We start from the raw sequence: 13797 nt of genomic DNA on the forward strand, positions 1-13797 counted from the left end.
TGCTGGTGGAGGGCATTCTAAGTGGGTAGGACGGCTTAGACAAAAGCACAAACACAATCAGAAACAAAACTCTGGCACTGACTGTTTGCCCCAGAAACACCCATCTGATCATATTACCCCAAGCCGCTTAGTATACTAAGATGGCAAAAAATTCTGCCCAGAGTGGCCTTAACACCTGGCATCCGTTCTGGCCTGGGATTGAGGGAACAGGGGTAGTGTTCAGTCTTAAGGCTCAGCTTCTCAACTGGAAGATGGAGCTGGGGCTGGAGAAGACCATCACCAAGCTCCTTCCAGCTCTGTCACTCTGGCCCTGAACTTCACAATCCCTCTGGGGATGATTTTCAAAGAGATTCGGTATTGGGTGTGCAGGTGCCCGGCACATTCCCATAGCACACGTGTGTGTTTAAAAGTTTGAGGAAACACCAAGAATGATTATGTTCAAGCTCAGACAGATATTTAAAAACTGAATGGGATGAGAGAGAAATATGTACTTTCATTTAGCAAATATTGATTGTAGGCTCGAATGGTCTCTTCTGGCTTTTTAAACACTGGCTGCTTCTCATCCTTTGTGTCTCAGCCTAAATATCTCTTCTCCAGAGAGTTCACCCCTGTTCACCTCCTACTCCCCCACCCCCACGCACAGTATCCCATTATTGCTTCATTTTAAGATTCAGGAGGAGCAAGACATCTCTGCCATGTCTACCTTGTAGCTTAGTCTGCCTGGCACACTCAGTAAATGCAAGATGAATGAACGAATGCATGCATGCATGGGCTCAGAGTAGGCGCCCATCTCTGTGGATCAGGGGAACCCTCAGTGGCCCGAGCCTGCTGTCAGCAGGAGTTCAGCTGGAGCTCTCTCTCTCTGGGTGTCAGAGGCCAGGCCCTGCGGCTCCTCCTTGATTCTTTCAGCCACAGCTCAAACCTGAAATAAGCACTTGGCTTCTGGTTGGGAGAATTTCAGTCTTGGTAAGTAGGAGGGAGGGATTTCTGGGGGTCCAGGGGTGGGATGGGGCTTTCCTGGGGACTTTGAAGAGTTTGGGGTGGGAGGTCCTTACTCAGTTCTCTGCTCACTGGCTGCAAGGCCTTGGGTGTGTGCCTCAGTTTCCCAATTAGTGAGGCGATGTCTCAAGGGGCCTTAAAGGACTATGAGTTGAGATTTCCGAAAATGAGACTGAGCTGGAGGAAGTGGGGATGCCATTGGCTATAGTTTCAGGGTGGAGGGACCAGGAGGTGTCTGCATTCCCACACTGCAGTGGGAGTTCCCAGAGTCAGGACCAAGTCAGAATTTCCTCTGCAGCTCTAACATTGCCTGGCACTGAGCTGCACTTGAACTCATGAAAAACTACAGCTGAACCTCCCACCAACCCCATAGTGCAGACTGGTTAGAATGTATCATGCCCACAGATGAGGAAACTGAGGCTTAGAGAGAGAAGTGACCTGCCTCGTATGACTCCAGAGGCCCTGTGTTTAATCTGAACACTCTTTGACCCCTCTGGAAGGCAGTAATGAGGTTTGCTGAATTGGCTGGAGTTCACAGGCTCCTGGAACCCAGAGATCATCAAAGGGGCCTAGTCTGCTCTATTGCATGGGGGATCTCCACGGGTAACAGGGCCTGGTGGGCCGCACCCAATTCAGGCCCCACGGCGCAGGTGGAGCCATGCTGCGGATCCTGTGTCTGGTGCTCTGCGGCCTGCTGACCCACACACGAGCTGACCCTGGGGCACTGCTGCGGTTGGGCATGGACATCATGAACCACGGTGAGCTGACTGGCCTGAATGTGAGGCAGGGTGGCTAGACAGGGGGTAGGTGGTAGATACGTAGTGACTGCTTATTTTTGCATGGCCTTGAGCATTCCGCGATTCTCATAATACAATGTTATTATTATTCCTGAGAAAATGGGGTGACTTGTCCAAGTCCCCCCTCAAGTTGGAGGCACAGCTGGAAATCTTGCTTCATTGTAGTCTCTCCTTGGCCCTGGAAGCAGGGGTTGGTGGCCATGAGTGGGCTGTAGGGGTGACAGACAGAAGCCAAATCCCAGCTCAGCCAATAATTTTCTGTGTGACCTCAGGAAATTCACTTACCCTCTCTGTGTTGCTGTTTCGTCATCTGTAAATATAAAATGTAAAGAAATGCTAAATAGGGTGACTAGTCTTTACCTGGCAGGATCAAATGAAATATGAGATTAAAATTGCCTGGGGGGGACTTGATTTTAAAATTTATTTTTCACCTTTGAGCTCAAGAGTTCAAGAAAAATGAAGTCACATCCAGGTGCAAAGGACTAATGACAGTTCTATCAGCTCAGCATTTGTCTCTTTTCTGGGAATTAACCCATGACCATTATGGAGGCATTTCTGGCAGTGTCATTCAGGGTTGGGGCCTCCAGGCCAGAGGAATCTGAATATCTTGGTTTCAGGCACAGAATCTGCATTTTAACAGGATTCCAGATGAGTTTCCTAATCATCCAGGTGTGAGAGTGGCTTGGAGTTCAAGGCCTCCATGATGTGACCCCTGCAAACTGCTCCAGTTTTTCTCTCATATTTCTCCCCCCTCAAGCCACACTGCATTTCTCACATTCCCCTCATCATGCCACCTTCTTCCCCCTTTCCCACCTTTGCACTTGTTGTACCCTCTGCCCAGAGTAGCCCCCTTTATCCTTTTTCTTCCTGGTGAAAATTCCTATTCCTCCCTAAAGGACCAACTAACATGTCACCTCCTCCTGGAAGCCTTCCCCAGCTCTTTTTTTTTCCTGGCTCAAACCCTTTATGTGGTTCCTCCAGCTGCCTGAGCTTATTATGGCTCTTGTCACTCATTACTGTCATTGTTCCTGACTGTCTCCCCTATAAAGCTGGAAGAGGGCAGAAGCTGGGCAAGACTCATCTCTAGGTTCCTGGATCACCCAGCTCAGGGTAGGGCACAGGGGCATGTAGTGGTGCCATTTAGGGGCATGAGAGATTGGTCCAGGGCAGGGAAGCAGTGAGGAGCCCAGCTGAGTGTCTCTCTGGACCCTGCTCCTTTCCAGAGGTCCAGAGTGCCATGGATGAGAGTCATATCCTGGAGAAGATGGCAGCCGAGGCGGGCAAGAAACGACCAGGAGTGAAACCTATTAAGGGCATCACAGAGTGAGCAGGGGAGGGGCTTCAGGGGAGTGATGGTTATCATAGAGGGTGGTGGGGAGTGCTGTGCCTGCACCTCACAAGTCAGGTGGGAATACAGGGTATAGGGCCTCTTTCCTGCCTTATTGCTGGCTTGTTCTGTGATCCTGGGCAGGTCACTGCTCCTGCCTGGGCTTCAGTCTCCTCAGTCACCACTGGGGACAACTCCTGCCTGGTTGTGAGCAAGGATATTGGGAGGAAGAAGTGGGGTTGAAAAGTCCAACTTCGACTCCTGCAGGCAGCAGGGGTCACAGAATATACATGCAACTAAATGAAAAAATCCTTAAAAGCCAGAGCTAGAAAGGAATCAACAATCATCTAACAACAGAGGCAAATTAGTTCAATGGCAAGTGGTCTAAGGGGTTATTAATTAATAGGGGCTGCCTGGAATGATGTACTGGGGAGGCACTCTCTGGACCGAGCAGGAAATAGGACTGTGATCAATTAGCAATGTCTGCCAAGAGCTCAGGATTAGCAGGTTAAGGTAGATGTGCCACATCTCCGTTATCCTGGATCTTAGACTGTTGGTTCTCAGCCAGGGGTGATTTTGCCTCTAAGAGACATTTGGCAATGTCTGGAAACATTTTTGGTTGTCATGCTCTGCATCTGGTGCCTCTAAGAGGGTAGAAGCCAGGGATGCTGCTGAACATCCTACAGGATGACTAGGACAGCCCCCCACAACAAAAAGTTATCCTATTCAAAATGTCAATAGTTCCACTATTGGGAAACACTGATCATAGCAAATCTCCCCATTTTGCCAATGGGGAAACTGAGGCCCACAGGGTAGGGTGCAGGCCAAGGTCACATAGTCAGCCAAGTGTCCCAACTTACACATGATGAGTGTTTTCTGTACACATATTGGGTTCATGTCCAGCCTTTTGTTTGTGTTTCATGATGGTCCCACAAAGCAAGTTTATCCTGGTGGGATAGAGAATTTACCCAAGCCTCCCAAGCAAGGTGGTAGAAGAGCAGGTTGAGGGCCTGGTGAGGTCTCACCTGCCAGGTTCTCATTGCTGTGGATGTCTGTCCCCTCCCAGTATGAAGGTGAAGGATGTGAAGCTTCCTGTCATCACACTGAGCTTCACGCCTGGGGTGGGCATCTTCCAGTGTGTATCCACCGGCATGACCATCACTGGCAAGAGGTGAGTATGGCAGATTAGGAGAGGAGGGAGGGAGAACGGCTTCCTTGTCTCACCCTTACGTGCACATTTATTGAGCACTTCGTACCACCTGGATGCTGTGGTCTGAGATGATGCAAACTGGATTCCTACCTTTGATGGGAGCTAGACGTGAGCACAGACAACCACAGACTGAATGGTTAGCCTAGGACAGGAAGCTTTGGCAGTATGAGAGGATCAGAAACAATAACAGCTGAGCAGGGTTTTGAAGGATGTATAGGAGTTCACCAAAGTAAGAGGGAGAGAAAAGACTGGTTTTGTAACTTTGGACAGGTCCTATCCCCTTTTCTGTCTTATGGGGGTGATCCCCCACACTTTTACCCTCCTAGAGCTGCTGAGAATGTGGGCAGAGAGGAGACAAGGTCAGTGGCCACAGTGGCAGAGATGCCCATGATGTCCACGTGCCCTCTCCTCTAGCTTCATAGGTAAGAACATGGAGATCACTGTGGTCCTGAACATCACAGCCACCAACCGGCTTCTGCAGGATGAAGAGACGGGCCTCCCCGTGTTCAAGAGTGAGGGCTGTGAGGTCATCCTGGGCAGCGTAAAGACTAACCTTCCTAGCAAGTGAGTGGCTCTCTGGCTGGGGAGGAAGGCTGGGTCCACATTGTCACCCTGGCCCAGTGTCCCACCTCCTGAGCCATTGCACTTCCTTGTCCATGGCCCTGTTTGTCCTGTGCCTAACCTCCTGCCATCTGTGCCCCTGTCCCCCATCCTCTGCATCCAGCATGATGCCTAATGTTATCAACAAGTTCCTGGACAGCACCCTGCACAAAATTCTCCCTGGCCTGGTGAGTGCCTAGAGCAAGCCTCTACCCCTTGTCTGTGTGAGTGCTAAGAGCAAGGGCTGGCAGGTGCCTTTTATCTTAGGTGCTGACCCTGATTGATAGTAGCTGATGAGGACATGGCAGCCTGCACATCACAGCTTGCCAACCCTGCCCAGATTTTCAGTCACTGTGGAATAAGTCTTCACTGATGTTGTAGGCGGTGGTCAAAAGATCTGAATTCTAGTCCATGCTCTGCCATTGACTTTCTGTATGACTATAGCCTCGGTTGACCCTCTAGTCCCTGTCCCTCCAGGGCTCTTGGGACTCCCCATGAAGTACCATCCAGCTGTGAGGAGTGAGGTCATCATGCTGGGGCCCCCTCAGTCCAGCGCCTTCTCTGCTTCCAGATGTGTCCAGCCATTGATGCAGTCTTGGTGTATGTGAACAAGAAGTGGGCCAACCTGAATGGTGAGTAGTACTAGCCATGCCTCGCTCACACATGGGGATATTAGGATGGGTGGACTTTGATACCCTACTCTTGATTCAAGTGCCTGCTCCCAGCCCAGGCTTGGTACTAGAGGAGGTCTGAGGTCATGGTGTCTGTCCATCCCCTCACTGTCCAGATGGGAAGCCCAAAGCCCTGAGAGACTCTGGGGTCCTTGCCTCTCAGCCCCTTCATCCATTATTCTATCCATCATGCCCCCAGACTCCAAGGACAGCCCCATTGTGGGCTCATCCATGCACCTTGCACCCCAAATAGTAATCCCAACGATGATGATACCTCTTCCCTTTGCCAAGAGCATCTGCAGCCTCCATCATCTTGGGGTCCACAAGGCTCCTGAGTATGGGAGAGAGGAAAGCCCAATGGCTACAAATGAAGAATATAGGTTCGTGTGCCCAGCAGTGTGGCCTGGGACAAGTCCCTTCACTCCTCCGAGTCTCAGTTTGCTCATCTGTAAAACAGAACTGATAATCCTGACACTGCCAGTGTGTGGTGAGAACTGAGTTGTGACATCCCTTGGTGAACTCTCAAGCTTTGTGCCTGCAGAGTGATGGGAGGAGGCATGATTTTCCAGGTCAGGCACCATTGCCTCCATTCTACAGATGAAATTACTGAAGCCCAGAGATGCTAAGTAATTTGCCTTGGGTCAAACAGAGGGCCAATGTTCCTGGCACCCAGGCCAGGGTCAGGTAGAAGCTAGCTGGTGCCAGGTTCTCTGGGTTGCCCCAGGTTTGGTACCTCTCTGAGTGGAACCTCTCTCTGCACAGATGCCATGCCTATAGGCCAGATGGGCACTGTTAAGTATGTCCTGACATCCATACCAAATACCACGGCCAACTACATCCAAGTGGATTTCAGTGTAAGCACCAGGGGGTGGTCACCAGGGGCCTAAAGCCTCAGGGTCTCTGGCCTGAGTGGTGGAGGCTGTCTAGGGCTATGGATTGGGTGGGGGAGCAGGGCGGGGGGTGGGGCTCAAACCCTTGCAGACTAGGCCCACATTGAGAGTTTTCCCCGACATTGGGGCCCTCTCCTTTCTGCACCCAACTTGAACTCTGAGTCTCTGAGCTGATTTCCAGGACTGCCAACCCTCAAGGCTGTTTGCTTCTCCCAATAAGTGGCTCACCCAGTTATACCCTACCATTGTACAAATGGGAATACTGAGGCCTGGAGGAGGTAAGGCTTGGCTAGGGTCCCACTGTGAGCTGGTGGCAGAGTTGAGTCCTCACCCAGGTCTCCAGAGCCCCAGGTGACTAGGTAAGATGCATCTTCCAGGAATGGGAAGAAAAATCTCATGAAGTTATCTCCATGCAAAGCCTTCCTACAGTATGGTTCTTACAGGCCCCATATTTTTTTCTACTTACTTGAGAAAGAGAAAACACATTCTGTATAAATGTGGGCTCAACCAGACAGAGTCAGATTAACTGAGGTTACTTAAGCAGTCGTAGGAGGAACCATCAGTGGTTTAGTGACTGATTTCCTTATCTTCTTGGGCCTCAGTCTACCCATTTGCACCTTGGGAGCATTGAGCCACTGTAGCCTGCTCTGGCTCTAACATCTGATGACTTGCTGTCTTAGGGCTGGTTTGAGTGCCATTAGTTCGGAAGACTGAGACTCATTCCCCAGCCACTGTCTTTCATGGCCAAGGCCGAGTGTCTCTCTTCTACTGTCCCACAGCCTGTGGTGCAGCAGCCAAAGGGCAATACCATCAAGCTTGCTGATACCGGGGAGGCCCACGAGTTCCCCGACGACTATGCTGAAGGCTCCTCACAGCTGCTGCTCTCAGCCGCCTTCCTCACAGCAGAGCTTGCCCTTTTGCAGAAGTCATTTGATGTGAACATCCAGGATAAGATGGTGAGCTGTCCAGGGCCATCCCCCCGTCATCTGCCTCTGCCCCCTTTAATAACAGTCCCTGCCTGGTGTGTCCATTCTGAGAATTATCCTGGGGTTGTGGGCAACACTAGAACTGGAAGATGCTGAGATTGATATATATTTCTATTATTAGTTTACCTCACCATCTACCATCTCTCTGTTCTTGTAACCACCAGCTCAACCATCTATTCACTTGTCCATACAACCAGCTATTTATTCATCTACCTACAACTTTCATGCATTTCATGCATTGGTCATCCATTTACCTTCCTTTTATCCAATCATCACACACCCATCCTTCTACCTCACTTCCATGTATTCATGCCTTAAGCTCTATCCTTCCAGCTAGCATCCATCCATTCATTCATATCATCCACACAACATCTAGATCATGACCTGATACTACTGAATGAGTGAATCTATGTATCTTCCATTTATCACCCAAACACCCATGTACCTACCTAACTCTCCATTATCCATCCTTTTACTCTTCTACTCATCCATCCTACTATCTATCCAATCCATCAATCCATCCATCCATCCATCCATCCCCACACAACATCTAGATCATGACCTGATACTACTGAATGAGTGAATCTATGTATCTTCCATTTATCACCCAAACACCCATGTACCTACCTAACTCTCCATTATCCATCCTTCTACTCTTCTACTCATCCATCCTACTATCTATGCAATCCATCCATCCATCCATCCAGCCAGCCAGCCAGCCAGCCACATTGATCCATTCATTCATTCGTCCATTCACCCACTATCCATCCATGTACCTTCCCATCCATCCACTGATCCATTCATTCATCCTCCCGTCCATGCACCCACTATCCATCCATGTACCTTCCCATCCATCCTCACACCCATTAATCCATCCATCATCCATTGTTTCACCCATTTATCATATAATTCTACCATCTTCCCATTGACCTATCATTTCATGTATCATTCTTTTCATTATTACCTACCCATCCACCTGCTAATCTATCATTCATTTTCCTACATAAACACTCATCCCAGCCACCCAGCTACCCAGCCACTTTCCCACTCATCTGTTTATCCATTCCCCCATCCATCTATCTATCCATGAATTCCACTTACCCCCCTCACCCATTACACCCACTCATTCCCATCTATCTCCCCACTTTTCATCCAAAAACATTTTCTCAGCATTTGACCTTGTACTAGGAGCTATGGGCATTGGAATGTGTGAGCCACACTCTGGGCTACCCAGAAGTTTATTATTTACTTAATCACAGAGTGACAGTGTTTTGATGAAGAGAACCTCAGAAGGCACACCTTATCTCCATAAGGTGATGTTAGGAGGGGTCAGGGAAGGCTTCAGTAATCCTAACCTTGACTTTCATTTTGTAGATTGGTGAGCTGCCCCCACAAACCACTAATACATTGGCAGGCTTCATCCCTAAAGTGAGTGCCCTGACTACCCATGATTGCTATGTCCTGCTCTGCCCTGTTTTCCAGTCAAAGGATAAGGGACTTGGGAGGCAGCTTTTCAATGCCACATCTCCTTTGTCCAATGTAGAATCATCCCACATTCTCCATGAAGTACCCTTTGGGTCCAGCATAGAAACAGCTCAGCATTTGTGCATTGTAATTTTTATGTCCAATACAGAAATAGTCAGATTGTCTGTTTTGTTCCTTTTATTTCCTGATAGACATATCTCAGCCTTTGCATGTTGTACTTCTTGTGCCCAAGGTAGAATCACCTATTTCATGATGGACTTTTGGTTTCGACTGAAGCCACCAGTCTGAGGGAGTTTCCTGGTTTCTGTAGGTTGCTGAGGCCTATCCCAAGTCAAAGCCCTTGATGACCCAGATCAGGATAAACAAGCCCTCCAAGGTGACCATGAAGGCAGGCAAGAGCCTACTGCACTTCCATGGCACGCTGGAGATGTTTGCTGCTCAGCGGCGGGGCAAGGCTCCTGTGTCTCTCTTTCTCTTGGAAGCTGTGAGTAGAATTTGTTCTCCATTTAGGCCTAACCTCTTGAAAAGTGGGATTTTAGTTGGTAGTCAAGTAATGGATTGAAGGGTTCTTAGTTAATCTCAATTGTCCTAACCTCCCAGACCTTGTCACCTGATGTCTGATCCTTAGCTCTGACATTGAACCTTTGAATGGCTAGAAAGATCAACAAACTGAGGGTCAATAGTTTAGTCCTTCCTTTTCCTAACCTCCCTCCTTTGCTCCCTCTCTCCTTCCCTCCCACCCTCAAACATTCATCAGCATCTATAAGGACAGCAAAGGGCTTAACCAGGGGACTATGGAAACCTAGAGAGATCCAAAGTCAGTTTGAAGAAATCAAAGAGGACTTCTCTGAGGAGGTGATGCCTCCTCTTCCAGGGAAGGGTTGATGTTGGGGAGGCTAGTGATGGAGAGTACTCCAGGCAGAGGTTACAGGGTGTGCAAAGGCCGGGAGCAATAGCATGGTGTGTGCAGAAATCTATAGACCTGCCAGGTATTTTGGAGGGTGCCGTCCTGGGCCAGGTACAGGGATGGATGAAGAGCCTGGGCTGGGGGCATGAGGAGACTGCTAGGTTCAGTTTCTGAAGGTATGATGGACAGAGAGGAGACCTCTGTTGTCTTGGCAGTGGTGATGGTACTGGGAAGATGGTAAAGACTCTGGTTTTACCAGCCCTGATTGGGGGTGCCTATTGCCTTCTCCCTACTTCCCTCATGCCAGCACTTCAACCTGAAAATTCAGTACTCAGTGCGTGAGGACCGGCTGCAGATAACTACCTCTCTGAACAGGTAGGAGTCTGCTGCCCACACTGGCATCCCTGCACCCCTGCATAGACATTACCAGTACCATTTGTTCTCCTGCTCCAAGGTTTCTCCCTGATCCATCCAACACAGTCTACACTGCTAGGTTGCTCTGATTACTATTCCTGCTCTAGAATCCTCAACAGATTCCATTGTCTGCATGGAATTTTCTCACATCTTAGCCTAGCATTGAAGTCCCTTTTCAAATTCTCCCACACTGCTCCTACTATTCCACTAGAGTCTTGCACAGTGAGTCTAATCGTGTGCCCATGAGCCTTTTTTCATTTAATAGGCTTTTGCCCATGCTGTCCAAATGCCACCTATCAGTCAGCACCCAGCTCAGATGATATCCCCTTCAGGCAGCTTTCCCTTATGCTAATAACAGCTAACATTTATAGAGCTCTGCCTGTATGCGAGACGCTGGCTACCTGTATTATATTCATTATCCCACTTCAACAACCTAGCTTTACTTCAGTTACTCATTTTTGCATTTGCCTTAATCTTTGATCTGATTTGTATTAGGCCAGGATCCTTTCAGTTGCAAGAGATGGTTTCAACTTTAACTGACTTAAGCCCCAAAGGAAATCTTTTGGCTCATATAATTAAAATTGTAGAAGCAGACTTGCTTTCAGGCATGGCTAGACCTAGGTACACAAATAAAGTCCTCAAGAATCTGTCTCCATCCTGCCTTGGCTCTTGCTGTCCACTTTGTTGGCTAGATTCTCAAGCAGCCTCTTCCCTGGTGGTGTCAAAGTGACCCCAACAACAAGAGAGGCCTTTTGTCCAATGGTTCTAATAAAATTACCAAGGCTGCTTCTCATTGGTCTACCACAGATCATATGACCAACCCTAAGTTAATCACAATCTCTTAAGAGATAGAATGCTCTGATTGGTCAGGCCTGGGTCATGTGCTCACCCTGGGGGCTCTGGGTTCATCTGAATGCCTTGGAATGAGAGCAGAAAATGGAGGGTCCATTATTGGAATAAAAATAGATGTTGGGAAGATAAAGCCACCAGATGACCATCACATGGCCTATTCTGGTGCCAACATGGATTAGTGCCTACTGGAGACTGTGCAGGGAATTGGGCTGGATGAGGGATCCTAACTCTGTCCTGCAAGAATCTGGGACTAACTTTTTGGGCTACAAATATCTGCATACCTGGCCTTGGACAGGAGCAATATACTGGGGGTCCCAGAGGGAAGAGTCTGGACCAGTAGAGGAGGCAGTGGTTTGAGCTGTGGGGAACAGAATGGGCTATAATGAAAGATGGTGAGTGCCCCATCAAAGGTAGCATGCAAGCAGAAACTTATGAATACCTGTTTAGAAAGCATCGAGGAGGGGTTGGGGTGTTTGAGATCCTCTTTCTCCAGGGCCAGGAGCAGTGGCTCTGACCGCCCTCATCCTTTTTTTTGTCTCCTCCTCTCACAGATTACTGAGCCTGTCCCGGAAGTCCTCATCGATTGGTGCCTTTGATGTAAGTGCTTCTGTCTGGTCTGGTAAGATTGGACCTATTCGCTCTTGGGACTGCTGGAAAAAAACCCTGAAATGGAGGTAGAGTAAATAGAGCAGGTCATTGTGGGATCTGAGGCTCTTGACTTGCTATGCGACCTTAGGAAAGTCACTTAGCCTCTCTGAGTCCCTGTTTCCTTTTCTGGATAGAATCTAGACATCTCCTTGGATTGACTTTCAAACATTGTCTTGTATAGCAGCAGCCTGAGCTGGCTTGGTTGACCCAGCTGTCATTTTTATTAGTCTCTGTAGCCTCAGAGCCCAATACAGAACCTGATGCAATAGGTGTTAACAACGACAACAACAACAACAACAACAACAACAACAACAACAGCAACCACACTTACTGAGCACTTACTCTGTGTTATGTGCTTTAGTCAAACTCATTGAACCCTCACAGAAACCCTGTGAGTAGGTGCTGTTATATTCCATTTTCACAGATGGGAAAACTGAGGTACAGAGAGGTAATGAATTAAAGCCACTGAGTTTTCTGTAGGAGCAGCAGTGGGTTCCACAAACCACCCAGTATCTCCTCAATTCCTCCATGCCTGTGCCATGACCCAAGACCCACATGTCACCCAAACAGGGACTAAGCAGAGGTGAAGAGCATTAATCTACAGTCAGACAGGGTTAAGCCTCGTTTTTATGCTAGCTGAATGATTTGATATCTCTAATATTTATTCTTGTGGTCCCAAGATTCATTTAGAGTGAAGGCTAAAAAAAATCTATTGAATTGAATTGAATGATGGGATGTGGATATTTTCTCTCTTTCTCTCTTCCTGCAGGAGAAGGAACTGACTGGCTTTATCACTGATTTTCTCCAAGAAGCCTACATCCCAGCTGTCAATGGTAACGTTGACAAAAAGGTTTTGATTTTGCTAGTGCCAGGATGTGCTCTAAACAGGAAGGGATGCCACTTGGGCGGTCTCAAACCTTCACTAACCCCAGTAGGGAGAAGCTGAAAGGGAGTGAATGGTTATTGACGAATCCTTGAGATTAATGTAGTCTTAATGTTACCTCTCTGAGGATAAAGGCCCCTGCCACAATTTGGGACCCTTGATCCCACACCATGAGTCATATCTTGACCCAGACCTGGGATATATATACATGGTGATTTGGGCTATGCTCTCTATGCCTGGGCAGCTGGCAGACATCATGAATCAATCACTGCACTTTTCCCCACTGTTCTGCTTCAGGCAGCCACTCCTTAATCAATTGCAGAGCAGGCAGACTAAAATGACTCTTACTGTATTTCCCAGATGTGCTCCAAGTTGGGCTCCCGCTTCCAGACTTTCTGGACATGAATTATAACCTGGCAGAGCTGAACATAGTAGAGGTGAGGAAAGGAGCTGGGAAAGGCCATGTCAGTCATCACTTTTGGCCAATGAGTGATGAGCAAAAGCCTGCCTCTCTCAGCCTGAAGGGAGTAGGGCTGAGGAGGGCACTGGCCATCAGTACAATCCTGCCAATCCCTTGAGCAATATCCCACCCCTCAAAACCAATACTCCTTCTTCTTGGCCAGGGGCTCCCCAGAGGGAAACATGAATTCTGCTACTCTTTTTCTCTGCCACCTTGGACAAATTACTTTATCTTTCTCTATGCCTCTATTTTTCTATGCTGAAAATGGGGATGATACTATGGGTATCCATCTCAGAGAGCTGTTGTGATGATTTATTGAGATAATTTACTTAAATGCATTTAGTTAGTGCTCAGTAAATATTAGCTTTACATTGCATGCCAAGGCTTGTGCTAGAGTATTAAATGTGCATTTTGCTCATTCGATCTCTCTACTCTGGGAGGTAGAGGTAGTGCTTGTTTCCACTTGATTGTTGAGAAAATTGAGGCTCAGCAAGGTGAAGGGTCACCGGTGAGTCTAGTTCATTCTCTGTTCTTAAATACTATGCTGCCTTCCATTTCTGGCCACAACCCTGGTTCATCCCATCCTGTGCCTGAGTGGCTCCCCCACTTACATCTGGTCCTTCGCCTCCTGCCAGAATGCCCTGGTGCTGGACTTGAAGCTGGGCTGA

The 13797-nt window shown here is 48.3% G+C and overlaps 1 protein-coding gene across 1 annotated transcript; it reads left to right on the top strand.

Moving 5' to 3' along the window:
* The first annotated feature begins 1657 nt into the window (after positions 1 to 1657).
* Positions 1658 to 13797, top strand: BPIFB6 (BPI fold containing family B member 6). The gene is made up of 15 exons (XM_006921716.1): positions 1658 to 1757; positions 3020 to 3119; positions 4190 to 4294; positions 4748 to 4897; positions 5058 to 5121; positions 5505 to 5565; positions 6367 to 6458; positions 7274 to 7450; positions 8855 to 8908; positions 9276 to 9449; positions 10180 to 10247; positions 11690 to 11735; positions 12556 to 12619; positions 13030 to 13106; positions 13765 to 13797. Exons 1-15 carry the CDS (start codon positions 1658 to 1660, stop codon positions 13795 to 13797), a joined length of 1365 nt encoding a protein of 454 aa, XP_006921778.1.

Source organism: Pteropus alecto, unplaced genomic scaffold, assembly GCF_000325575.1.
Source record: "Pteropus alecto unplaced genomic scaffold, ASM32557v1 scaffold45, whole genome shotgun sequence".
NCBI lineage: Eukaryota > Metazoa > Chordata > Mammalia > Chiroptera > Pteropodidae > Pteropus > Pteropus alecto.